The 27308-nt window shown below is 44.0% G+C and overlaps 1 protein-coding gene across 1 annotated transcript in view; it reads right to left on the bottom strand.

Annotated features, from left to right (window-relative positions):
• SMG1 (SMG1 nonsense mediated mRNA decay associated PI3K related kinase) overlaps nt 1-27308 on the bottom strand; it is a 1634890-nt gene that overhangs the window by 1036186 nt on the left and 571396 nt on the right. Inside the window, exons 24-26 of the mRNA XM_078665250.1 lie at nt 12026-12168; nt 11680-11881; nt 1572-1672 (exon numbers count right to left, since the gene is read on the bottom strand). Coding sequence (XP_078521376.1) covers nt 1572-1672; nt 11680-11881; nt 12026-12168 — 446 coding nt within the window. The remainder of the gene's footprint in view (nt 1-1571; nt 1673-11679; nt 11882-12025; nt 12169-27308) is intronic.

The raw sequence follows: 27308 nt of genomic DNA, 5'->3' as shown, positions 1-27308 counted from the left end.
GAAGGACACTGTACCTGAGCAGGAAATGAGGCACTGTGATACATGAGTTAATGCACACTGATCTCCTGAAGATTGCGGTTGGAGTAATAGCAAAGGAAGTATTTTCCAGATATTGGAGTCTAGGAATAGGATTGTTTGACCCAAACGTAAGGGTTTGGAGAACCCAGCCATGAATGTCAAGACAAGGTGGTTGAGAAAAACAATCTAACGAGTCTGTGCCCATGCACTGTGTCAGGTGAGGGAAGAGTCCTTATAACTTTGTGTCTTGAAAGACTTTGAAGAAAAACATCTTGCAAACATCTGAGGCAATTGACACATTTGACTAACACCAACCAATTGTTTTGCAATAGACAGCTATTGTAGAGGAGAGTTTGAATAAAAATAAGCCAGTGCCAAATATAAAACACCAAATGTCAGTGAAAAATACTTCTAAGCTATATATATATACATCAGCTTCGTTGCACTTTAGACATGAACTGTTTTGCACTGTTAATATCACTTTAAAGTTTACCCGCCTATTCTAGTTCTAGATCCTCTACCTTTACATACTGATGTGCTCGCAAGACATTATGTAGGAATCAGTTATTTTATCCTGCATATTCACGGATTCATCCGGTGAAAGTTGAACATTTTAAATACTTATTTCCTTTTATACAGCTATTTATACTGTCAACTTTGCGTATTTGCACAGTAAGAACTACAATGTATAGTATGTTGTCCATGTTTATGGTCACATGACCTGGTTAGAGGGCGGGTGTAGGCGGGCCACCCAGCAGTATAAAATTAAAAAAGTTACAAACAGTAATTGCATGTGAGCAAGGGCTTGCTTAGCCCGAAACGCGTTATGCACTTTTACCAGCTGAACTGAAATAAAGAACCTGTAACCTGATCCAGTGATCCGCTGATTCGAGTGTGGGGGGAGGAGAGAGGAGAGAGGAGAGAGGAGAGAGGAGAGAGGAGAGAGGAGAGAGGAGAGAGGAGAGAGGAGAGAGGAGATAGGAGAGAGAGAGAGAGGAGAGAGGAGAGAGAGAGGGAGAGGGAGAGGGAGAGGGAGAGGGAGAGGGAGAGGGAGAGGGAGAGGGAGAGGGAGAGGGAGAGGGAGAGGGAGAGGGAGAGGGAGAGGGAGAGGGAGAGGGAGAGGGAGAGAGAGAGGGAGAGGGAGAGGGAGAGAGAGAGAGAGAGAGAGAGAGAGAGAGAGAGTGTGTATTTTAAATCAGTTACATGATAAAAGTTCAACTTAGTTCCAATTATAAAATGGAGCGTGAAAACAGTTAAGCACATGAGAATGCTTCCAAAGATCTGTATTTGCATTGTGGAGGTATGTGCAAAACTTTCAGCACAGATCTTTGTACATAAAACTATTTAAAAAAACAAAAAAAGGAGAAAAGGGCTCTAATTCTACTGGAGCAATAAAGTCCGCTTTTTTTTCAAACAATTATCTTTTCTGAAATTTTGTAACCGTATAATAACTTACAGCTTTTTATTATGTAAGCATCAATTCTAGTGGCAATGAGCCAACACTTTAGTGTTAATTATCAGAGCGTAGCTCCTTTCACTTCTTTCATACATACCTATTTTTTCTTTGCAATTTCCAGTGATTCTTTCTCCAGGCAGTAGCTCAAGTTGCTCAGTACATTCTGGGAATTCCCCAGATTCAAAGCTACTGAGGGACCTGAAAAGGGAAGTGAAATGGATAAAATATCACCCAAACGTATGTAAACGCAAAAGTGCTATGTTTCTGATGGCCATCAGAATTTCTGTCATGGATGAATTTCTATAATGTCTGAGGAGGGGCTAAGGTGTCTTCAGGACCTGGGCATCAAATCAGTGTTAATGTATGGAGGAGTGCAACTTTCCTACCTCATCAGAAGGCTTTCCTTGGTGGCTTGATGGTCTCTCCAGGACTGCAAGTTATTTAAGCCTATCCTTGAGCTTGTGGAGGAATGTATATATTAAGGAGCAGGAGACAATACAAATAAACATTTCAAAGGAATCCAGCAGTACTGTGTCTCAGTGATCCTAGACCCCAATCTAACTAAAAAGCATTGACTTAGCACTTTTGTATTTAGGCTACTGGATGGTTGGATAGATTGTGTTTTGCCAAGTACAAAACACAACATATGATGGAATGAGATTTCATCTGCAGTCATGCATTGTTTTATTTTTTGTGCTTCAGACAGGCTGCATTTAAATTGCCAGGCACATTTTGGTGCAAGTTAAAAACATGGCACATGAAAAACATGAAAGTGAGGCCTATTCAGTCTGAAATGCTTTTGCTGAATTTACATGTGTTTTTTGCAATGTAGAGAAAGTGGCCTTTTTAGCTTTGAAGATTAATAGAATGTGTTTCTCTCTTCCCAGCTCATACCTTGCAATCTAAATTCACTATTCCTGTCTTAAAAGACTTTGACTTGTTGCATATTTTGATAAACATTTTCAGTTAATAACACCTCTTTTTATAATGTGTGTGAATTAATAATGCACCAAACTACATATGGGACTAAATGTTTTTTGCATAAAAAGCTATCTAAAACACTAAAGCATGTTGCTATGTGCGCTGTATTAACAGTGTGTGCTTTTAAAATTTACACTAAAGCATGAAAATGCTATGTTGCACATTGCACATTTTTGCATGTTGTACACAAATTAGAAAAAGCGGCTTTATACTAATAGCTTGGCTAGGTAAACATTTATAAGGGGTATTAGTATGGAGTTGGGAAACATAATGGGGTGATTTACATGAAAATAATATTTTCTTTGTGTCAGTTTTATTTTTGGGGCCTACACAAAACATGGCTGCCTGTGAATCCAGCAAGGCTATGGCTTGCATTAAAAGAGAAGAGAGCATGCGCAGACACCAGCTTTCCTAAAGGAGTCAAGGACAACTTGAACTGTACATTCTTGTGATTCTGCCAATGTACCAGTGTTAGTTAAAAGTGTCCATCTGACTACGCTGTGGAAGGAAGGAAGGATGAATTAGAATGAAACATTTTTCCTAGTGAATGTTGCAAACGTTTATAAATGTATTAAATCATTTGCGCTTCTTTTGTTAAAACTGGTAAAGTCAGGTTTTTAGAATGAGTCAGGTTAGTGAGAACTCATACCATCATGACTGACCAATCACGTACAGGTTTTCCTGAAAGATGCTACATCTTTGTGTAGTCTGCCAATAATTAGAGTATAAATAATGCCCTTTCCGGAGGAGGGGCTGGCTTTCTCAGCTCAGCTGGCTTCTAGGCTCATTAGGGGGGTGTGTGAGCTCTTGAGAGAAGGAACAGATTAGAACAGACACTCTATGGGTTAGGTATGAGAAACGTCCCGGGAGATTGCTGAAGGGCGGAGTTGCGTCCGAGGAGAGGCAGGGGGAGGTTTTTTGCTTCCACGTCATATTTTGGCACTGCAGGCCACATTCCTTTGAGGTCTCGTGAAGGAGGGGCTGTTTTCCTCTTTAGACACAGAGATGCACAGAGCAGCAACAGATAGAAAGGCTCTTTAGATTTAGATGCTAAACTTTAAGTTTATGCTTTGACTAATTAATTAGGTCTAAAAAGATTTATTTGTCTTATGCATTTGTCTTAATGGGAGATTTTTGCAAACTATTTAATTATTGATTAGCTTTGCAAGACTATTTTTCTTAGAAACTCTTTAAGAATTTTGACTGACATTTTGCGCCACATTATCTTTCTTACATGTTATGCTTATATGCAGACTGTAATGTGTTCTTTATTAATGCTATTTTTCCTGTTCTCCACATTCTGTAACCCGATTGATATTTTACTAATGAATAAAGGGTCAGAGAAAAACTTAACTTTTGACTAGAAAATAAAACCCTTTAAATACTCAGCAACTCTCTTTATTGCCTTGAAATAATAAATTGTATTTTTGACTGTTCAGGTTTATTTAAAGACTCCTGAAGGTAATACATGGTGTGAAGGGCCCAACACCTTTTGAGCGGTAAATTAGAGGTAGCATGAAGGTTTTACATTGAGAAACTACCAGAAGAAATTACCGCCCCATCACATATCACATAAAAAATACTTCTAAATCTCATTTTTTAATTAATCAGTTATATGATAAACTTACAACTAAAAGCCAATTACAAAATGGAGCTTAAAACATAAGCACAACAGAATGCTCCCAAAGCTCTATATTTGTACTGCTGTTATATGTGCAAAACATTCAGCATATGTCTGTATCCCAGGCATTAGGAAACCGGGAAACCTGGTATTTTAAAAAGAGCTTTTGCCCAAGACTGAGATATGGACGTAAGAACTGGCCATCATCCTTTCACTCTACATCTTATTAACTTTTACTTGACATGGGGTCTGCAAGAGTTAATACAAAGCAGACTTACTTGAACATTTGCCTAGGTATAACTGAAATGAGGAGGTTTGGTGAGTGAACACAAACAAAATAGAAAAGAGGCTTTGATCAATCAATTTGAACAGTCTTCCACAAAAGTGCATTTACAGGAGGCAGCCTCAAAAACAGCATGCATGCATACATATTAGTAGAATTGGAAGCAATGTAACAACAATTTGAATGGGTGGGTGAAGGGTAGGATGGTGGGAACATTCCAACATTTGTTGGACCTGGATGGTAGAGGAGTGATGCTGAACAAGCAATTTATGAACTCAAATATCATGCCCCCAGAAGATGGCCTTGACAGCAAATTGGTGAGGACTCAATTAGGTTAACTAGAGAAAACGTGGTAGACAGTCAAAATGAAACAGAACTGCCCAGAACACTCTGCACTGTTCTCAGAGACGCAAGGCCTTGAACTGGAACATGAATTAAGATCTAATGAGTGAGTTGGGAGGGAGGAGGGAAAGGAAGACCAGAGGCAAAAGTAATTTACCAGCAAGTATGATGATAGTCTCTGGGATTATGGAGCAAATGCCTAAAAGAGCAGGAACTACAACCACAAGAAAGATTCTGGGGACAGTCAGCACACCTGCTTCAGTGGTAATGTGATCTGAACTGAGGGCCCTGGTGTTCTAAGTGCTAAAATCATGTATCTGTGTTGCATTTATTGCTATTAATACACATTGGAAGGGCCACAATGATTACTGTGAGACTACTGCTGACTCATTTGTTAAATTATGTCAAGGGCCTATCAAGTAAAGAAGGGAAAGCACAGGAATTTGTGGTAATCTGGCGTAGACAGGTGAGAGGACCAGGGTGGTAATCCTTACAGCCACTAGTTCATACAAAAATATGGTTCACTGCCATACGCCAAGAGAAGCCCCTGAACAAAACTGCCTCACAGTCCTAGCGTAGTCACAATGAGCGCTTTCCAGCCACAGCCCGTATCATCACAAAAGTAAGCGCTTTCTTTCGTCTGCAGTCGGTATGGTTCACTACCGATAATCACCCCTCAGGCACCGCCACTGCTCCTGCATCCGCGACCTGCTACCTAGCCGGCCGCCATGTTTTCCCCCCAATCGACGTCACAAGCTTATGGCGGCGGCTGGGTCGGAGACCTCCGTGCAGTTGTGGGCGGGGAACGAGGAGGAGGAATCGCGTCTCCCAGCGGGACAGCGGAGCGGGAGCTGGGGAAGGGTGGCTCTGGAAATCGGCAGAGGACGCCGAATGATAGCAAGAATCGGAATGCGAGTGAGTGGAGGTCGGGGAAGAGGAGAGGAGCCCTTGGCTAAGATTGTGGAGGTAAAAGGTGGTGAGGATTTGGTGGGAGACACTCAGACATTGACTAGCTTGGAACAGCCGAGGAGTGAGGGACAAATTAAAAAATTGGCGGCAGGGCGTTGAGGTATTTACTAAGGAGTATGAAATCAGATGTTAATGAACCTGCTCTGGGCAAATTAAAAACGCTACAAAAGAATCTTAAGAAGTGCTCCATTAAAGAAGCTAAAAATACCAAGACAGGAGAGCTGGCTTTAAAAAAAGAGACAAAGAAAGGAAAACAAAAGGGGCCTGAATACAAGGTAGCTACAACCCCATCACTCAATACATATTTTAAGCCAGTTCCTAAAGTACTGGTTTTGAAACCTCATCATACAATGTCAACTCAGGATACCATCTCTGATAAAGGTGCAGAATCAGCACCGTGTATACTTAACGGCTCAGAGGGACAGGATTGGTCCGCGCATGAAACTCAAAATCCCTTCCAGGCTTTGGCAATCGAGTTGGAAGAAGAAGAGGGAGTAGCTACGCAATTGACTGTAGAGATGACTGATGTAGAGACTTCACTACAGTCGAATATAACACTAGTATCTGATGGTGTTGCAGGGGCGATCGGAGGAGTAAGTGAGGAAGTGCTTGAAAGAGGGAAAGTTGTAGGGAAAGCAGATGAAGGGATACCCTCAGTTATGACAGTGAAAATGACAACAGGGGAAACCTCGACGCCTCAGGAAGATTTGGAAAAGATGCAGAAACCTTTCCAACAGAACAATTCAGACCCCTCAGATGTGCCTGTGTTAGCATTGCTAAGGAAATTGGAGAGGGATATCCATTTGGGCTTCGAAGCCTCAAGGAAAAATCAGGAGCGTATAAGTGCTACATGTAGCCTTTTGGAGGATAAACTTGATAAACTGAGTACTCGTACAGAAGTGCTTGAGACGGAGATGAAAGTGATGCAGGGGAGACTTTTGGATAATCGTAAAGAAATAGAAATCATAAAATTTAAAGAGCGGGAGAGTGATGAGAGAGTTGAGAGATTGGAAAATATGCAAAGACGCAATAATTTGAAGATCTTAAAATTACCAGAAGGAAAGGAGGGGACAGATATAAAAAGCTATGTAGTACAACTACTAAAAAAGGAGTTACAGCTAGAAGAGACAGAAGAAATGTTACTACAAGACATTCAGAGGATTCACCGTGATCCCTTCCGGCTGAATCCAAGCCGCTCGAAACCTAGAAAAATACTGATTAATTTCTTAACGTATAATTTAAAAGAGAAGATTCTGACAGCAGCCCTCAAGAAAAAGAACATAATTGTGGATGGGACTGCTGTAGATATTAGATCAGATTTATCACCTGCTACAGCAAGTAGACAATGGGAATTAGGGAAGCGAATGGTGCCACTCAGAGCATTGGGGGCAACAGTTCAACTGAAATTCCCTGCTTTTCTAAAAGTAATGTGGCAAAATAAAATGTATACGTTTCGTGCAGTGGAGGAGGTAGATGCTTTTTTGGACCAATGCCAAGGAGAATAGTACTCAGGGTAGGGTAGAGCATACGGGGGAAAAAAAAAAAACAGACTTCCGTTTAACACCCATGAATCATTGAATTATGAGTATAAGAAAGGAGAGGCACCGCTACTGCCTAGGCCATGGGAGTTTTGGTTGGGTTTTCCAGGGAGGGGAAAGGGGGGGGGAGACACGGGGTTCTGGGGGTGAGGGGGGAGGGGTGAGGGGAGTGGGACTAACAAAAAAAAAATCCTCAGGAGCATTCTTGCCACCAAAAAAGGGAAATGCGGGCTAGTCTTTATGAGTGGGGCTAAGATTAGGGAACTAAGGTTCCTTACATGGAACGTTAACGGGTTACGGGTAAAGTCTAGGAGGCAATTAATATTGAAGTATCTAGATTCTCTTGCCCACGTGATAATCTTACAAGAAACGCAGTTTGACTGAAAAAGAAAGTAAGGAGATTTTCTCCGCTCAGAAATGGATAGCTAGTGTGCTTTTCACACCCCAAGAGATAGTTACGAAAGGGGTAGCAATTTTGATCAGGAAAGGGGCGGACATTGTCATGGAAGACAAGATAGCAGATAAGAGAGGAAGATGGGCGATTGTCAAAATAAGATTGACAGGGGAAGCGTTAGTAGTAGTTGGTTATTACGGACCGAATGTGCATTATCCATCAATTCTAGATAATCTAGCGGCGGAACTTCTAAACTTTTCAGGAAAAATAATTATGGCTGGAGATTTCAATACAGTCCTAGATTGCAAACTAGATAGGACAGGAAATACTAGAGCTGTGGTAAATGGCAAGATGTCGTCTAGGCTAAGGTGGATTATGGTACAGCAAGGGTTATGTGATATTTGGAGACATAAAGCAGGCCAGCAGCTAGGATTTACTTTTCATAATAAAAAATATAATCACAGCTCACGAATAGACTTCTATTTAATTAAAATTAGGCTGAAAGATCGGGTAACTAAAGTGACACACGTAGGAGCGCATATGTCGGATCATTCGGCTGTTGGATTAGATTTGGAATTAGGAACAGATGGATCGAATTCAATCTGGAGGTTGGACCGTACAATCCTTCTAGACGAAGACTATTTAGGAATATTAAGAGAAGAGGTACAGGTCTTCCTAGATAATAATGAAGGATCAGCTAAACAAGATATAGTTTGGGATACATGTAAGGCTTTCCTGAGAGGAAGATTGGGAGCCCAGGGTGCTAAAAAGGAGACTATATTATAGTAAGGTTTCAGAGTTGGAAAAGGAAATACGATCTAGGGAGATCTAGGTAGAGGAATCAGAGTAGGGGGGAACGTAATGGAGGAGGAAGTTAAAAACAAGCTCTTGAATTTAAAAACAGAACTCACAGTAATATTATCGCAAAGAGTTAAAGAAAGATGGGAAGCCAGTCAGTTGGCCCACTTTTCATATGGAGAAGGATGTGGTAAACTGTTAGCGTGGAAATCCAAAAAAGATTTAATACATAATCAAATTAAAGAAATAAAAAAGACGGATTCAGGAGAAGTCATAACAGACAGCAAAGGAATTGCAGAGGCTTTCCATGATCACTTTGTAAAAGTCTATACGGAAGATCTTTGTCCAAGACAGGCTGAAATGGACATATGGCTACAACTCTTGAAACCTCTTTCCGAGGACTTGAAGGGGGCACTAAACAAAGAAATTTCGCAAGCTGAGGTGGTCAAGGTGATTAAAAGTAGTAAAAGAGGGAAAGCGCCTGGCCCTGATGGCCTTCCGGCTGAAGTATACAAAGTTTTAGTGGATTTGATAGCTCCTACAATGTGCAAATTGTTTAACCAAATTTTAAGAGGGGAGGTATCCATACCTAGCTCCTGGAACGAGGCAACAATTTCTCTAATACCTAAACCAGGAAAAGCACCCAGCAGTCTAGACGCATATAGACCTATATCACTTTTAAACTGTGATTATAAGTTTTTTTCAAAAAAAATCTTAGCAGATTGACTCGGTAAGGTTATTCATAAATTGATACATGAGGACCAGAAAGGTTTTGTTAGAGGGAGATATCTGAAAGATCTAACTTTCACTTTGATTGGAATAATAGACATGGCTTCAACACATGAGTTTCCCTTGGCGGTGATTGCTTTAGACGCCGCCAAGGCTTTTGATCGAGTTAACTTTGCCTATTTAAAATCACTCTTCGAGTACCTTAATCTAGGAAAGAATTTTACTGAATCACTTTTTTCTCTTTATTTTTCTCCGACATCACGTGTTTTAGTCAATGGGACACTTACTCAGTCTATTAAAGTAATGCTTGGAACTAGACAAGGGTGTCCTCTATCACCCTTGTTGTTTAATTTATATATTGAGCCTCTAGCCTGCAGAATTAGAGCCTCAGAGGAGATACCCACTTTTATAGTTGGTGACTGGTCAAAAAAATTGGGCCTATACGCAGATGATATTACTATTTACTCACCTAATTTACATAATTCTTTAGAACACTTGGTGAAAATAACGGAAGAATTTGGAACCGTTTCAGGTTATCCGATAAATCAGGATAAAACTGAAATAATGGCTTGGAATCTAAATACTGAAAGGATAATCAGTAAATCAGAAATGAGGTATTTGGGGGGTTAGGATAACCCAAAATGTTGGAAATTTGGCCAAAGTGAATTTTTTTAAGATTAAAAAAAGAAGTTGCGGCCATGTTAAAAGGGTGAATCAACCTTCCCTTGTCGTTATATGGTCGGATTAATCTTGTGAAGATGGTGGTTGTGCCAAAAGTTACGTTCTTATTTGAGACTATCCCCCTTGGATTTAGAAAAGAATGGATAGCTAAATTACAGAGTGAGATAGTATCATTTATTTGGGCTTCAAAAGGATCACGATTATCGTGGAAAAAGTTAAGGAGGAGAACCAACAAAGGTGGTCTGACGGCTCCAGATTTGCAAATCTACTCTTGGGCTTTTTGTTTAAAGAACTGTAGGATGCTGCTTGGTACCCTAACTAACTCAACGATTGGAGAAATATTTGGTGTGATGTTGAAAAGCTGTGGATATAATGATTTTGGTTTTCTATATAAGTTTGCAGACCCTAAATTTTTCAAAAAGGTGACATTAAAGGTTTTACGGGATATGGCGGAAGTATGGTACAAGATAAGAAGAATATTGAAATTGCCTTATTTTAGTTATATGGCCCCAATATGGGACTCTCCTGGAGCGCCACTCTGGACAAAAGATGCTCTGGCTGTTCAGTTAAAAAAAGAGGATGATATGCAGAGATGGAAAGATTTGTTTCAAGAGGGTGAATTAGTGCCTTGGGGCCATTGTCAACAATTGTGGGGCCAGGTGTTTTCAAGATAAAAGTCTGTGCAGATTCAGAGTTGGGCAAACAATCCAGAAAACGTAATTGGGACTCAGAATGACTTTGAGATGAAGTTGGGCCTAGGGACCTTTAAAAAGGAAGTGGCTACATGGTAATTGGACGATATTGGAGATGGAAGATGGACCCTTTCTACTTCCGGAGGTGCTGTGGAAGGAGTGCTTGCCGAAGATCGCGACAGAGAACTAATGGCAAGTAACAATGTCTATGCTTCACAGTATTGTTAAACCTGCAAATTTAAGGCGAAACCTTTTGTTTACTATTCATGGGGCATATTGGTCCCCTCGTAGACTATCCAAATTCAAAAATGGCGGAGTTGTGGTGTGTCCGAAATGCAAAACTCCTAATGTGGATGATCTACACATGTTCGCCTTTTGCCCAAATATAAGACAATTCTGGCTGGACGTAAGTAACTGCTTATCCCAAGTTCTGAATCTGCAAATGGAGGTAAGCCCCGAATTAATAATAACAGGAAGATACGACTTAGAAAGTAAATGCATGAATGATAATGTAAGACTCACTTTCTATGGTTTTTTATTAGCTCGAAGAGAATTATGTAAGTTATGGGTCTCACCGCTTAGCCCCAGCTTAATGGACTGGATATTAGCTATGAGGTATATAGCTAAGCTTGATACTTCAGATCACACCAAGAGAAATCTGAGTTTTTGGACACCCTTTCTATTATGTTTTGGTTAAATAGTATTATTTGATACAATTTCCGATGATTAAGCCCCCGCCTATCTCGCTGGTATTTATTATATGGGACTTCAGGTCGGAAATGGAGTAAAGGGTGGACACACCTGGTGAGTCAAACGGCCTAGAAGGGACGATCGACTGGGGGCCGGACTCAAAATAGGTGGAGTTTATGCCTCAATACTCTAACCAGCTAACGAGATAAAAAAGCCCAGTGGTGGATTAAGTTAGAAGATATGGGTGGCGAGACGGCAAATGAGGGAAAAAAATAAAAAATAAAAAAATATGGTTCACTGTAGTTCAGACTATACACCTGGTCAGAGTATGAAAAATCCTTGAAACAGCTGTGCAATACACACATTAGGGTGATGTATGCTCCAAGTACAACACTTCAAATTTTAAGAAAAAAGTAACTTTTAGGATATTCAAGAAATCAATGTACTTTCTGTCTTAATGAGGATCAATAAAATAAATGCATCATACTTTATGTAGTTGAAATCAGCTTTCAAATTGATGGATGCACCGCTCGCACATGACTTCAATTCCTGCACAGTGTTCTGCCATTCTTGCACAGCAGACCAGTCAGCTATCGAAATATAGCATTCGCATGCTTTGTTACACAAGTAATTTGTAACCTCAGGAGAGGATTCACTAGGCTTCGTCAGGACAGTCTTTTTTGCATCACCTGTTAAAGAGTACAAAAATAGCTTTGTTTAAAATAGTTTTAGAGACCATCTGATGTATTTTAACAAATAGTAATGTTTCCTGTGTGTGAACATTTGAATCATGATCAGTGCAAATCATCCAGAAGCATTCTAGCAGTGCTTACCATTGGCATGTTTGGGGCTAGCAGAATTGGTGTTATTTGAATTTGCCAGCTTCAGAACAGATTTATCAAAACCTGTTGGACTGCAGTCTACTCCAGTCATGGCACACAAATGTTCCTGGTACTCAACAGCTGCTTTTTCAAACCTGAAAAAAATAAATATTTCACAGATTCAAATGTCACAGATACTGAATACTACTACACCAATGTTGCATATCAAGGGTGTTGCTAGCTTAACTGATGCACAAGTTACTTACCTTCGGGCGCGGAAAAAAGAAGAACTGACGTCAGCGCGCAAGGGCGGCGTCTAAGTACTCCAATGACGTCATCCCGGCGATCACGGCGGCGACGACGGACGCGGAGCCGCAGACGACGCCTAGCGACGCGCAGGGGTACTGCTGACGAAAACTTTCTGGATCCAGTCTGACGCCTGGGGATATTCTAAGGTAAGGAATCTAACACTAACATGTTTTTTTCAGATACAAACATTTAACTGTAACTTTGTGGCCTCATAAAACCTATGGTACCCATTTTTATTTGGCTGTTATCCCTTAAGTGTTGAGGTGCTAAATGAAACAGAAAGGACAAATATCAGTTTGAGATTCTTTTAGCCACATGCTGCAACACTTATTCTTAAAACACAGTATTCTGATTGCCACAAAACACAATCTTGCATCTCTCCACTTTTGGATGCAGAATCTTACACTTAACTACAAAGTGCTATTTTTCCTGATTTGGCTTTTTATAGTCTTGGAAGCTTTCAACAAGAGATACTCAGCATAGTGACATAATGAGGAAGGATGAGGAGTGCTTGCAGAGCTCCTGTTCAAGTACCTTAAGAAAGGTGTCTTCAACAGCTGAACTAGAGTCTAGTCCACTGAGTTGGCAATGGTGAATGAGGCACCCATAGAATCCTAAGCTGGCATTTTTGGGAGATTTAGCAAGCTTGAATACATAGGTATTGTAATTTCTACTGTGTGAATGCCTTCCATATTGATCAAAATGTTGCAGACAAGACAGGAGCCTCACTGGAGCAAATCTCAGAGGGTAAGATGTGTGCTATGTGGTACTTTCACTTCTAAAAGAATTGTACAATCAGAGAAGGTTTCACTTGCACTACAGAGTGTTCAGAGCTGCTGGAACCTGATGATGGGATAAGAAGCTGAGCAGTGTGAATCTAAGACCCAATGGGTACACGTCATGAATCTCCCTCCTGATACTCACGGCTGCAACCAGGTAACAGGTACTCTATACTTTAGTTTATCAAAGAAGTTACTTACCTTCGCTAATGCTCTTTCTTGTAGACATACAGTGGAGCGCAGATCAACTCAGGGAATTTCGTCCCAAAGCCTCTAACGTATGTTACCACAGCCTGAAAGCGGAGGCGAATCTGAGCTGCAAGGAATGTCAGTTTACATTCTGCGTAGCAGATAAAACGGAGCCGGATGGAACCAGGCTTGCATGTGGTTTTTTTAATGTAAGGTCTATGCGCAAACAAACTAGATATCTTTGACTTACTCACTGACAACAGACTTGACCTCCTATTCCTCACGGAAACGTGGCTGGACGCCGATTCCGAGCCTGACATGATTGAGGCACTCCCTAGGGGGTATATGATGGTGAGGCTGGATAGGGCCTCCGGCAGAGGAGGAGGAATAGCAATTATATTTAAACAATCGTTAGGCTGTCAATTGGAGCGACAATCTGTAGTTGATAGTGAGGCGGGCGCCTTTACTATTAAGGTGAACCCTTACACAACGATAAAAGGCCTACTGATCTATAGGCCTCCGGGCCCCTATACTCGATTTATCGATAGTTTGTTGGAAGGCATGACGGAATCAGCTCTACGGAGGGACAGGTTCCTTCTGTTAGTTGATCTCATTCTGCATTTAGAAAACCTATCTGATAAGGGAGCGGTAGATCTATGTCAGGAACTGCATGCACTCCAATTCAACCTTAAGGTAAAGGTCCCTACCCATCAGCAGGGTCATTTATTGGACCCTATATTTGGCAATTGGCGGGAAGTTGAGGTAAAGTCACCTACCCCCATTCCATGGTCGGACCACTTCCTTGTGCCCTTTGTGGTAAACATCCCTGAAACTAGAGGTCAGGAACAGCCGACGCTAAATTACCAGAGGCGTAAATGGGCTGACTTCTCCCAGTCCAAGTTCAATACTGCCCTGGCCGAAGGAGGGCGGCCGGGAGGTAAGGATGTCGAATCTGCGTCCCGTAATCTGGATAGACACATAAGAGATGTCTTGGATAGTACGGCCCCGCTATATTTGAACAACTCTCGGAGGAGGGCTCAGAAATCAGCTCCATGGTATAATGATGACCTGCATCGCGCAAAGGCAGAATGTAAACATCTTGAGAGGCAGTGGAGGATAGGCTTCCTGCACCAGGCTAAGCTGGAATACAAAGCTAAGCGGAGGGCCTACCATGGGCTAATTAGAAAGGCCAAGGCAACTTACTATGCAGGGAGAATTGGAGAAGCAGAAAATTCCATGCAGGAGTTATTTAAGATTTATAGGGAAATCTCCTCACTTAATCCATCTGGCGCACCCACTGCCAGTTCAGAGGACTCCTGCAATCGTATTGCTGGATTCTTCTCTGAGAAAGTGGCTATGATATACTCCTCCTTTTCGGGAGGTAAAAAATTGGGGTCAGAATTTGTAGAGACTAAGCGTGAAGATGGGAGAGTACACAGGCTGGAGCACTTTATAACCCCTCCCCCCGAAGCAATACGGCAGATCTGCTGCTCCATAAAGTCGGGGTCTCCTAGGGACCCCGCCTCGCCGAAATTTCTCGCGGAAAGTCTGGACATCCTGGAGCCCTATATTAGGCATGTGCTAGACACATCCTTTAGTACGCACACGGAGCCTGTAGGGTGGAAGCAGGCGGTAGTATTACCCCTTCAGAAAAAGCCAAACATTAGCTGGGAGAAGCTGGAGAACCTCCGCCCCATATCGCTGCTACCTTACCTGGCCAAAGTGGCAGAGAAGACCGCCAATTCCCAACTCATGACCTATGTGGAGGAAGATAATCTGCTCCACTCGATTCAGTTTGGTTTTGGACCAGGCCACTCTACAGAGTCAGCTCTGCTTATGGCTGTTGAGACCATCAGACAGGGGGTGGATGAGGGACAGACCATGGCCCTCATCCTCCTTGACCTGAGCGCAGCATTTGACACTGTAGCGCATTTCACCTTGCTGCAGTGTCTGAACAAGGGTGGGGTCTCAGGCGCGGCGTTAAAGTGGATTCAGTCCTTTCTAACCAACCGGGGATTCAAGGTTAGGCAGGGCGACTACTACTCTAGAGTGATCAATCTGGATCAGGGTGTGCCCCAGGGCTCGGCCCTGAGTCCGACTCTATTTAATCTGTATGTCTCCCCTGTGGCAACTATAGTTGAGGGTCACGGCATGCAAATTGTGTTGTATGCCGACGACACGCAGCTGGTCATCTACCTGTCTCTGGCACAGGATCTTGCGGCATCCAGCTTCAGAGCATGCATGCAGGAGCTTGCCTCCTGGATGTCCAACAACTGCCTTAGGCTGAATGGTAGCAAGACGGAGGTGCTCGTGGTGGGAGGGGGCCCGTCGGTATGGTCCTCAGCATGGTGGCCTTCCTGTTTGGGGCCAGTCCCCACACCAAGCCAGCAGGCTAAGAATCTGGGCGTGCTGATGGACTCGGACTTGACCTTCGCACCTCAGATCAGTCGGGTGCTGGGGGTGTGCTTTGGTGTCCTTAAGGGGCTACGAAAAACCCTAGATCTCTTTTCAACGGATGCTAGACGGACACTGGTGCACGCCCTAGTTACCTCACGACTGGATTATGGTAACCGCCTGTATTTGGGTGCCACGGCTAGGAGCCTAGACCGCCTACAGGTGCTGCAAAATGCGGCTGCTCGGCTGGTCTTGAGGCTTTCTAAAAGATCTGCCTCGAAGGCCGCATTGGAGGCACTGCATTGGCTCCCGGTCAGGAGAAGATTTGAATTTAAGGCCCTGTGTACCTGTCACCGTATTATGGGGGGCAAAGCACCTAGGCCTCTACAGACCCTTATTACACCGTACAGACCGGCTCGACCTCTTAGATCTGCGGGCACTAGACTGCTGACTCTCCCTAAAATCAAAAAGGCCCTGATTGGGGGAAGGTCCTTCCGCCTCCTTGCAGCGAAGAGCTGGAATAAGCTGCCCCTAGAGCTCCGTATGGAACCATCGGAGACCAGGTTTAGAGGAAAGCTTAAAACTTACCTTTTTGTGCAATAACTTGGCGCATTGAGCACAGTGGGGGGCATGCCTGTTCTACTTTCCATAGCGCGGGGACACGCCGGTGTGCGTAACCAGGCGCTTTACAAAATTCCCTATTATTATTATTAGACACTATATTCAGATGCAGATTCCTTACTTTCTGAATACTTTCCTAGGCTTCAGACAGGATCTGGAAACTTTTCAGTAGTACCTTTAGGTCCCAGTAGATTGCACTGTGCATCTCCACAAATATGCCGTTCCGCTCTGGAAAGAACATGCGGGCCTATGCAGGCGCTAGTCCCGCTCATTAATGTCATTCCATTTTGGGACTGTCCTCACAAACAGGCGCAGAGCCTCAAAGCAAATTGGAGCAATCAGTGTGCAGATTCCTAGACTTCAGGTTCTATTGATGGACAGATAATACCCAAATTATGGGATTAGTGAGGAATCTGTGGCCACACAGAGTCTACCAGAAGGAGCGTTATCATAGTTAAGTAACTTGGCCTTTTGATAGAGACTTCAGGATGCAGATTCCTCACCTTTTGAACAGATACCAAAGCAGTATCTATTTGGAGAAGGGGCTGGGAATGGATTCAAATCAGAAAGTCTGTCTGGATCCAGCAGGTAAAATGCAGCTCCCTGCAAACGTGACTTTTCAGACAATAATGCTTTGTGAACTTATGAAGGGACAACCACATAGCCTCCGGAGACATGTCTAGGACAGGGACTTGCATGCTAATGCAGTGGTAGCAGCTAGCTTTTGCCCTGGCAGAATGAACATGCAGGCTTTCCGGATGCTGCTTTTTAGCCAAACATAGCAGAGCTTAATTCAGAGCGCAATCTATTTGGATATTATTCTCTTAATCAAAGCCTTGCCTTTCTTTGCTTCAGTGAATCTCATAAAGAGCAGATCATCCACCCGGTGTGGCTTGATATTATCATTGTAGCAGCTCAGTGCTCTTTTTGGGTCTAACCAATGGAGTCTCTCCTCTTTACAGGGGTGACGTGGAGCATAGGACGCCAGCAAGATTATGTTTTGACCGATGTGGAACAGTGTCTCAACCTTAGGCAAGAAAGATATCTGTATCCGCCAAACAAGTTTGTCTGGGAAGAAAGCAGTGCACAGCAGTTTAACAGAGTTTGAAACTCACTCACACCCAGCACCGATGTTACGGCGATGAGGAACACTATCTTGAGGGTACGGAGCCGCAAAGAACAGCTGTGAAGTTGCTCAAATGGCATACACATCAGGAAAGTGAGGATCAGGTTACGTTTCCACTTTGGCATGATAAAGTGAGAAGGGGGAAACAAATGCTACACCCCTTTCAAAAAACACACACCAACTGGAGAGTTAAATAAAGAGGGCTGAGTAAGCAATTACAAAAAGGGTGAAAGAGCAGAAATGCACCCATTAACTTTACTCAGAGCAAGGTCTTGCCAGGCTAGGGATAAAACAAACAACAACGCATCAAATGATTTGGACCTGGAGGGGGCAATCTGGTGTGTACTTCACCAACCTAACGACAGGCGGATACAGTTTGGCTAAGGAATGGCTGGCTGCCAAGATGACATCAACACCTTCTGAGGAAGGTCGAAGTGTTCAACTGATGCCACTCCATCTCCAAGCATGAAAGTATATATTCCGAAAGCCCGAGTGCAGCACCCTGCTGCTGGAGCAGTAGATCCTCCCAGAGGGGCAGCCTGATCGGAGGACAGATGCTCCGGTTGAGGAGTTTGGATACCGTAGCCTCCAAACCCAATCCAGAGCCACTTGAATGACTTTGGATTGGTCGGTCTACAACGTCTTGATAACGTGGGTCAGAAGTGTTATCGGCAGAAAAGAATACAGGAGTCCCAGGGCCACTTGATGCTGAGCGAGTGACACCTTGAAAACGCCAATACGCAGAAGTGCCGACAGTGCTCGTTCTCGGTGGGTGCCAACATATCGAGTCAAGATTCTCCTGATTCGCACAAGAGACCTTGGGCCATCTCCGGGTGTAGCTGCCACTCGTGATCCACTAGGCACAAACTCCTGAGCTTGTCCGCCCTGGTATTCAACAATTCTGCCAGGTGGTTCACAACCAGGAAAGTTCTTTGGTCGTCTAGCCACTTCCAAAATAATAAGGCCTCTCGGCACTGTCTGAGATCATACCACGTTTGTTGTAGAACCACATGGCAAATGGCATTGTCCGTGAGCACCTGTACCAGCCTCCCTTTGATGGATGGAAGGAATGCTTTCACAGTGCCAAGTAGATGGCCCTCCGCTCCAGAAGGCTGCTATGGAGCTAAGACTCCAATGGAGGTCAGAGGCCTCTGATCTCCACCTCTCCCTTATTGTCACCCATCCTAGCAGCAATGAAATGGTCACCTCCGTCCGCTCTAGATGGGGAAGGAAAAGGTGTTTGCCACTGACCCAATCGTGGTCCAGTCCATTGCTGGACTTTTGTAGTCTCCTACAAAATGCAGAAAATTATCAGGTCTCGCACAACCCTTGCTCACCCCCCTTGGTAGCTTTGCACAAGCACACAGGCTTATCTCAGAGGCAGTGTGTAAAGCATTTGTGCACACATACAGTAACACAGTGAAAACACTACAAATGACACCACACCAGTTGAGAAAGATAGTAATCTTCATCCAAACAATTCCAAAACGACAAAAATCCTACACACAAGTATCAAGCTATGACTTTTAAAAGGTAAATACAGTTCTGTCCATAGCAGACTAAAGATGCGACCGTTTCAACACAAAGTACCTTGGATGCGTCAAAATCATAAGCAAAAACAGCCGCAAGGTCGATGTGTCCGTATCTTACGCACATGGAAGGTGATACATCGGTTCCTTGCTCCAGGGGAGGTGATGCGTCGGTTCCTTACTGCCATGCAGGGCAGGTCACACGTCAGTTCCTTACTGAAGAGGAGGTGATGCGATTGTTTCTTACTGTGCAGGGAGGTGTTGCATCGGTTTCTTAGTGCGCCCCGGCATGATTTTAGACCATTGTGCTCCAGTGCGATGCATGGGATTCGGGGAGACGTCCGCTCTCGATGCGACGGAGGCAAAGGTGCTGGGATCTCTCCAGAAGCGGATGGGTCTGTTCTTGCAAAAGCACAGCAGAGTCTGCGTCTGAGTCGGTGTGGTGATTTCGAACTTCGAGGAATAGTGCACAAGACTTGGCGTGCAGCAGGTTCTCCAGCTGTGGGCAGGCGTTGCGTGGGTTTCTTCAGCGGCACGTCGGCAAAGCGCAGAAATTCTTCCCACAAGGCGGTGTTGCATCGGAAACAGGTGTGGAAGCATCATGCTTCTTTAGTTGCTTCAAGTTTTCTCAGCTCACAGAAGAAGGAATCCCCTCCAGAGGCCCAATACGTGAACCGGCACCTCTCTGCAGGTCTGAACTCCCAGCAATGTAGTTATGGGGAGCTGGTAGTGAAGTCTGTGCCCCTGAGAACTCAGAACAGGAGGCAAGCTGTACTCCAGGCCGTTGGAGATCTTCAAGCAGGATAAACTGCACACCACAAAGTTTTTGTCCTCTCCTTGACAGAAACAGCCACTGCATGGGCACCCCAGACAGAACACAGCAATGGGGCAGTACTTATTCTTCAGCTTTCCCAGCTCCTCTTTGTGGCAGAGGTTCCTCTTAAGTCCAGAAGTATTCTAAAGTTCTGGGGTTTGGGACCTAATATTTATACTACATTTTCCTTTGTTCTCTTGTGGCAAAAGCCTCTCAGCTCAGTTCAAACCAGTTCTGGCCCAAGCATCCTGGCAGGAGGTGGAGACAGCATTGTGCAAGTGAGACAGGGCCCATTCAGGTGCAAGGGAAATCTCCTCCCATCACTCTAAATGCAGCCCAGGCCTATTCAGGTGCTAGTGAAACTCCTCCTACTACTCTAAATGCAGCCCCGGTCTATTCGGTCCAGCTCCGAGTCATCCAGCAAAGGCAGGACACACCTCAACCTCCCCAGTGGCTGTCGGAAGAGAATGCACATACCCAGACCCTGTCACTCCAAAACCAGTCAATCCATAAACCAGCAGAGGCACATAGGTTGGCTAAGCAAGAAAATAGCCACTTTCTAAAAGTGGTATTTTCAAACACACAATATAAAAATCATCTTTACTAAAAGATGCATTTTTATATTCTGAGTTCAGGCATACTAAACTCCACCTTTCTAACTTGTTCCAATGGGAAATTATACTTGCAAGATGTTCTAAATAAACGTCCATTCGATCCTATGGTACAGATAGCCTTTCAATAGTGAAAAACAAAATACACTGTAGTTCACTATCAGGACAAGTCACATACATCGGTACATGTCCTACCTTTTCACATGCACTGCACGCACCCCGCCCACAGGGATACCCTGGGCCTACCTTAGGGGCGACTCATGTAATAAAAGGGAAGCTTAGGGCCTGGCAAGTGGGTGCACTTGACAAGTGTGAGAAAGTGCCCTCTTTTAGCATGGCTGCCCAACATTTTGCCAAACTGTTGATGTACTTTGACTGAGTGTGCCCTGGGTTCCTGCCAACCATGTACCCAGGGCCTATATTTTTTCCCTAAACTGCATTAAGTTCAAACCCAATTGGCACTTTTTGGACACCGGTCAGTCCCTGGTAACTGGTACCATAGGTACCAAGGGCACTGTGACCATTGTGGTTCTGAAAAGATATGGATCCGTAATAGTACCGGACTCGAGAATAAAAACTTCGTCGAAATAGGACGAATTTGGTATCAAAAGACCGATAATGACGAGTACATCAAGTACATGTATTTTCGGTATATTCGAGTGACGATTTTACCTCGAAATCGTCATTTACCTTCTAAACCCTTAGCTGCATGTTGCCCTCTACATAGGCCTTAATCCAGTCGATTTTGATTCCACAAGGACACGTACTCCTTAATCGACTTCTTCCTGACCCCAGTACAAGTTAGAACCATTGCCCCAGGCCGAACTCGTTAGGTCAGTTCCCTCCCAGTGGCCGAGCAAGATAGTATCTAGGCCCAACCGGCCATAAAGCCATTTCAGCGCGCACACCTGCCATATCTCGCTCACATCTTTCTCCACTCCTTTTCCTCACTTATTTTATGGTGGGGAGGTGACCATTTTTATTAGGGGTCCAGCGATATCTGATGAAATGTTGGGCCTTGCCGGATGATTTGTTATGGGCAGCACGACGTGAAATATGTACATGTCATCATGACTCTGCTTTCTTTTTGTAATCAGTAACCATAAATGAAATACCACGCACCCAAGGAATGTTTCGCTCTAGGGTAAATATTGTGTATAAGAAGAGAAGCCTAACTTTGTGAAAGTGTGCAGTCTCCTGAATATACTGGTATTGTACTTCTAGGACCCTGTCACCTTGGTTGCAGCCAATAAACGAATCTTTGACTTCACCTGGAAGACTCTGAAGTTTCTGTGGGTCTGACTCAGGAGAACCCGAGGTCTCTGGTGTGTTGATCCCCTGGCACCGCTGGGTTACCGGTTCTGTACCGGTTCTTAAAAACCCAGTACCTCATTTGGCGCCCCGCGTTGGAGCGATTCCAGTGGTACCAATCAGCCTGAAGATCGTGAGGAGCTTCGTGTGAAAATTCCGGAGGAGGGCCCACCACCTCATCGACCCCTGCATGTCGACGTGGTCCGAAGGTCTTTACTGCGAGGTTCCCCGCTTCTCGACGGCTACAAGGACTGCTGCCCTGGCTATCGCCCTGATGTTGGACCCTTGACATTTTCGGTAGAGCGAAACGCTGAGACGAGTCTTCTGGTGAAGCCATCGATATTTTTCAGTTAAGTATAAGTGGAGCGTCTCCTAGTCCTTAGTTGGACTTACTTTGTGATATCTTGGAGATACATAAAGGTTTTTATTGGTTCTTGCAAGCACCATAACCGAAGGACTCGTGTTTTCACGAGCAATATCGTAATCGATAACTCCTTTGAAGTTTTGGAACTAGACTAGAGAGCGAGGATGCCTAGTCTTAGACTCGGGAATTGGTTTTGTCTTGGTAGTAATAATAGGGACTCCCGATTGGAGGACTCATGTCCGGTTCCTCCAGTTGGAACTCCGACTTACGAGCTGTACGTTAAACATGGGGTAGGCCCCATCGTTTACAACGAGGTATGGATTAAATACACTAGGAAAGACGGTGTTTTAAAATGGCCCCAATATGGTAGCTTTGATTCTGAAATCTTAGACAACCTTGAAGTTAAACTCTTCAAAAAGAAAGCCCGGCCGGCGATGTTTGACTCTTTCCGCATATGGCGCAAAGAAGCCAAACAAAAAGAAATTAAATTAGCTAAGAAAAATAAGAGAGAAGAGGGACTTTCAGTAATGCAAGCTGCTGTGCAGTTTAAAGATAATGAGGAAGAACAGATCAATGAACAATTGCACAGGCAACGTAAAATGGCAATAGATAAGTGCTATCCAGTTTTGCCGTCTCTTCAGCAAGGGACAAGAAAAGAGCGTGAAAAAGACCAATTAATGTCGCAATTGTTAACTTCGCCACCGCCCTATGCGCAGAATGCTACAGCACCCCCGCAACCTTTAGTTGCACAAGCTGCGCCTCTGGCTTTTCCACAGCACCCACCAGCTGTTCTTCAGCTGGCTCCTACTTCTTCGGTGCAGCCTCCTCCAGGCCCACCGACCACTTCTGTTTCACCTGTGTTTTCTACGATTTTGCCTACTGTACTTTCTACAAATGCACCTTCTATGATTTTGCCTAGTACCACATCTAGTATTCCTCATACCTCTTCTGCCATCTCTGCATCCGCTTTACCTCACCCCGTTCTTTCATCTGTTTGTTCTTCCGTTTCACCTTCCCTTCGGCAGAAAATGGCCAGTACTGTTACTAATCTTCTTTTACCACTTTTCGGGTCGCCTGCCACGACCCCTAACATAGGAAGAAGACAGTTGCGAAGTCAACTGCCCAATTATCAGGAGAGAGATTCCCTGAATAGTTTAGCTCGGAAATGGGTCATGGACACTGCAAAATATGATTTACAGTCTGTCATGGAAGTTTTCCATCAATGGGAAACAGCGACACAGAGATATGTGTTCGAACAGATGTGTGTTTTTCTTTGCGAGGATTTAGAAGACAATGATCAGGATTGCCTCCCACAAGAGATGTGTCGTATAAGGTTTAAATTTAGTCTGGGTATGATTGTAGGTCCCGATGTGGAAGAAGCAGTTGAAATGCTATTATCATATCGAAGTAAGGGAAGTAGTTCTGGGTCACCACCGGAATCTAGTGCATCTAGTAGGAAAAAGGCACGACAATACCCTATGAGAGAAGTTCCCCCACAATGGAGAGAGGGTGACGCGACAGCTGTCCCACCTGTCCTGCCCCACTTTCACCGAGTATGGGTACATGTTCCATGGAAGCGAGCCGAAGTTTTAGCACTCAAACAAACACTACCAGATCCGCGTAAAAATCCTGCAGGGTACTATAAAGAATTGTCGCAAACTGCTGGGTCAAGTATTATGAATTTAGCTGATATCGATATGTTATTCGGGAACGTTGTTCCACAGCCTTTATGGGGAAAAATTCGTCATGTAGATCATGACCAGGAATTAGGTGACACGTGGGCTAATATTACTGTTGCAGATGCACGACAAGTTGGTGGTGCCAAGCCTGAGCCCCTGATAGCGGAACTACCTGGTAGGATAGTAGATTACATGAAGACAATAATGCCTGCGATACGTGTAAATTGGGATAAGTTATCTGCATGCAAGCAAAAGAAAGAAGAAACTGTGTCAGATTTCTTCACCAGATTTGAAGAAACGTTCATTGACCACAGGGGTCAAGATATGACCACAGAAGGTGGTCAGAGATTGTTTGTCGATAAATTTGTGCACAATCTGCTTCCAGACTTGTGTAGAAAATTAAAAGATTCAGAAAGCTCTTGGGCAGTCTCATCTTCAGCCCAGATATTAGCTACCGCACAATACTACGAGAATAGAGACAAGGATGAGAAAGATAAAGTAGAGAAGAAAACTAGAGAACTCAAAACTAAGGTTTTGCTACAGCAAGCCTATCCGCCACGTGGTGGTGGTAATAAAAATAATAATGGTCCGAATCACTACCGGAACACTTTTCAGCAGCCTCAGAGAAACTTGCAGAGATTCGATTACAATCAAAACCGCGTAGGTCCCAACCAGTGTTTATACTGCAAACAAGAGGGTCATTACAAATATGACTGTCCTGCCCTGCCACAACGTACAACTGAATTTTCTGGTGTAAGAGGTCGTGGTAGTCAGCAAGCGCCTAGAGGTAGAGGGCGTGGAAACACCCCTCAGGACGCACGTCCCCTTCCACCACAAAACTCTATGAACAGGTTTGACCAGCAAAATAACGTATCTGACAGGACAGCGCAATACTACGTCGATGAGTATTACCCAGAAAATGAGCAGTGGGAGAATAAGGATTGCTAGGACAGCCTTAGACAAGGAGAGGGAGTTGTTTCAGTTCCAGTAGATCAGAGTGGACCTTACGTTGAGGTGATTACATCAGGTGTGTCAGAGCCTTTTCTGTTGGATACTGGTGCTACAAAGAGTTCTATTATGCACTCCAAACTCCCTGGCGCACCTTTGTCTGGCGAAATGAACGTTTCCGTAGGTTTTTCTGGCGCCCCGGTTAGAAATCCGATTTCTGACCCTTTATCTCTTTCTGTTGGTCCTTGTGAATTCGAAGCACCCCTTATTTTGACAACAGGTTGTGGTGAAAATTTGCTAGGATTAGATTTGCTAAAAAGATTGTATGCAACTTTGTACTGTTCTCCCTCAGGAGTACAACTGACTTTAGGTAAGAAAGTGGTTTCTCCCATGTATTTGTCGAGAAATACACTTCCAGCAGAATTGGCACTCCTTCCGGATATTCTTTGGGCTACCGGTCCGAATGATGTAGGTCTTTTAGAAATTCCACCATATGTTGTAACATTGAAGTCGAATGTCAAAATGCCACGAATTCCCCAATACCGAATATCCAATGAGGGCGAAAAAGCTTTGCTAGCGATTGTTTACGAGTTAATTGAGAAAGACGTAATTGAAGAAGCACGAGGCAATGTTTGCAATAGTCCTGTTCTGCCTGTTTTAAAACGAACTGACCCTTCTCAGCCACCTGTGTATAGATTCGGGATTGATCTTAGGGAAGTAAATAAGATAGTGGTGCCACAATTCCCAGTTGTCCCCGACATTACAACATTATTGACTATGATTCCAGCATCCGCATCCTGGTTTTCGGTGATTGACCTGAAGAATGCTTTCTTCAGTATCCCGATTGCTGAGGAAAGCAGGGATATTTTTTCCTTTAGTTTAGGTGGTCGCAGTTTCCGCTTTAAACGCGCTCCTCATGGCTACTGTGAGAGCCCCTCAATATACAGTCAAGCTCTGAAAAGTCAGCTCGACGCAATGGTTTTGCCCAAAGGTTCCACTCTCGTACAGTACGTGGACGATTTACTCATAGCCGCGGATACTGAGAAAATATGTAAAATGGCCACGTTGGCACTACTGCGTCATCTATGTGAGCTGCATCACAAGGTGTCACTTTCCAAGCTCCAATATTGCCGACAAGAAGTGACCTACTTAGGTCATCTCTTATCGAAGGAGGGAAGGAAACTGACCCCAGAAAGAATTCAGGCAATAGCGAAATTAAATGTGCCAAGAACGCAGAGAGAAGTACGCGCTTTCTTGGGCATTACATCGTACTGTAGACAGTGGATTCCAAATTTTTCGTTATTAGCCAAACCCTTATTGGCACTAACGTGTACAAATACACCCAATCCCATTCCTTGGTCCGATGAGTGTCAGAAGAGTTTTCTCGAATTACGCACAGCATTATGTTCGGCCCCTGTGTTAGGTAACCCCAACTACAGTAAACCTTTCACATTATATGTCCACGAGAAGGAGGGTTGTGCATTGGCTGTGCTGACTCAGTTATACGGAGATAGACAACGGCCATGCGCCTATTTTTCGTCAACTTTGGATCCAGTAGCACGAGCATTGCCAAGTTGTTTAAGGGCCACAGCAGCAGCAGCTGTTTCTATTCGACAGTCTGCAGGTCTAGTAATGAATAATACACTAATCGTGATGGTCCCGCATGCAGTAGACACATTGTTAAATAGGACCAAGACACAGCACTTAACTAGTGCTCGACTGTCCAGTTATGAATTGACGCTACTAGCAAGCCATGTGCACATCAAAAGGTGCAGTACTCTAAACATAGCCACATTGTTACCAATTGCTGAGGAATCGGATGCTTCAGAACAGCACGATTGTTTCCTCAGAACGGAGGAGGAGACAAAAGGGAGAGTTGATCTATTCGATACTCCTCTCGCCGAATGTGATGGTACATTATGGGTGGATGGTTCATGCTTTAAACTCCCAAATGGTAACGTAACTACAGCGTATGCTGTCACAACTTTGCACACAATCGTTGAAACTGCGCGAATACCACATGGTTCAGCTCAAGCCGCCGAACTCGTGGCGTTAACGAGAGCATGTGTGTTATCAAAAGGAATGAAAGTGACTGTCTATACCGACAGTCAGTATGCTTTTGGAGTGGCTCACAGTTTTGGACGATTGTGGAGAGAACGTGGGTTCCTGACTTCGCATGGAGCTAAGATTCAGCATGGTCAGTTGGTGAATGAGCTTCTTGAATCACTGACGTTGCCCCTGAAAGTAGCGGTCGTAAAATGTAGTGCACACAAGAAAGTGATCGATGATGTTGGTCGTGGAAATGCATTTGCTGATGAAACTGCTAAGGACACGGCAAAGAATGTGATGAGCCGAATGTATGTTGCGAGCCCAGAAAGATGGACTGGTGATGTTGGAATATGTGAAGACACGATAGAAAGTGTGAAGTCCATCCAAGCTGAGGCCACGGAGAAAGAGTTAAGCATGTGGAGAGAAAGTACAGGGAGAATAGATGCAAATGGTTGTTGGATTGAATCGACAGAGCAACAAAGATGGTTGTTACCCGATGCATATGTGCCTGCAGTGGTTACAATGGCTCATGGGATGGCCCATATCAGCGCGAAAGGGATTTGCGAGTTGTT

Source organism: Lissotriton helveticus, chromosome 10 (genome assembly GCF_964261635.1).
Source record: "Lissotriton helveticus chromosome 10, aLisHel1.1, whole genome shotgun sequence".
NCBI classification, from domain to species: Eukaryota; Metazoa; Chordata; class Amphibia; order Caudata; family Salamandridae; genus Lissotriton; species Lissotriton helveticus.
Note: the sequence above shows the minus strand (reverse complement) of the source record. Positions and strands in the feature narration are given on the sequence as shown.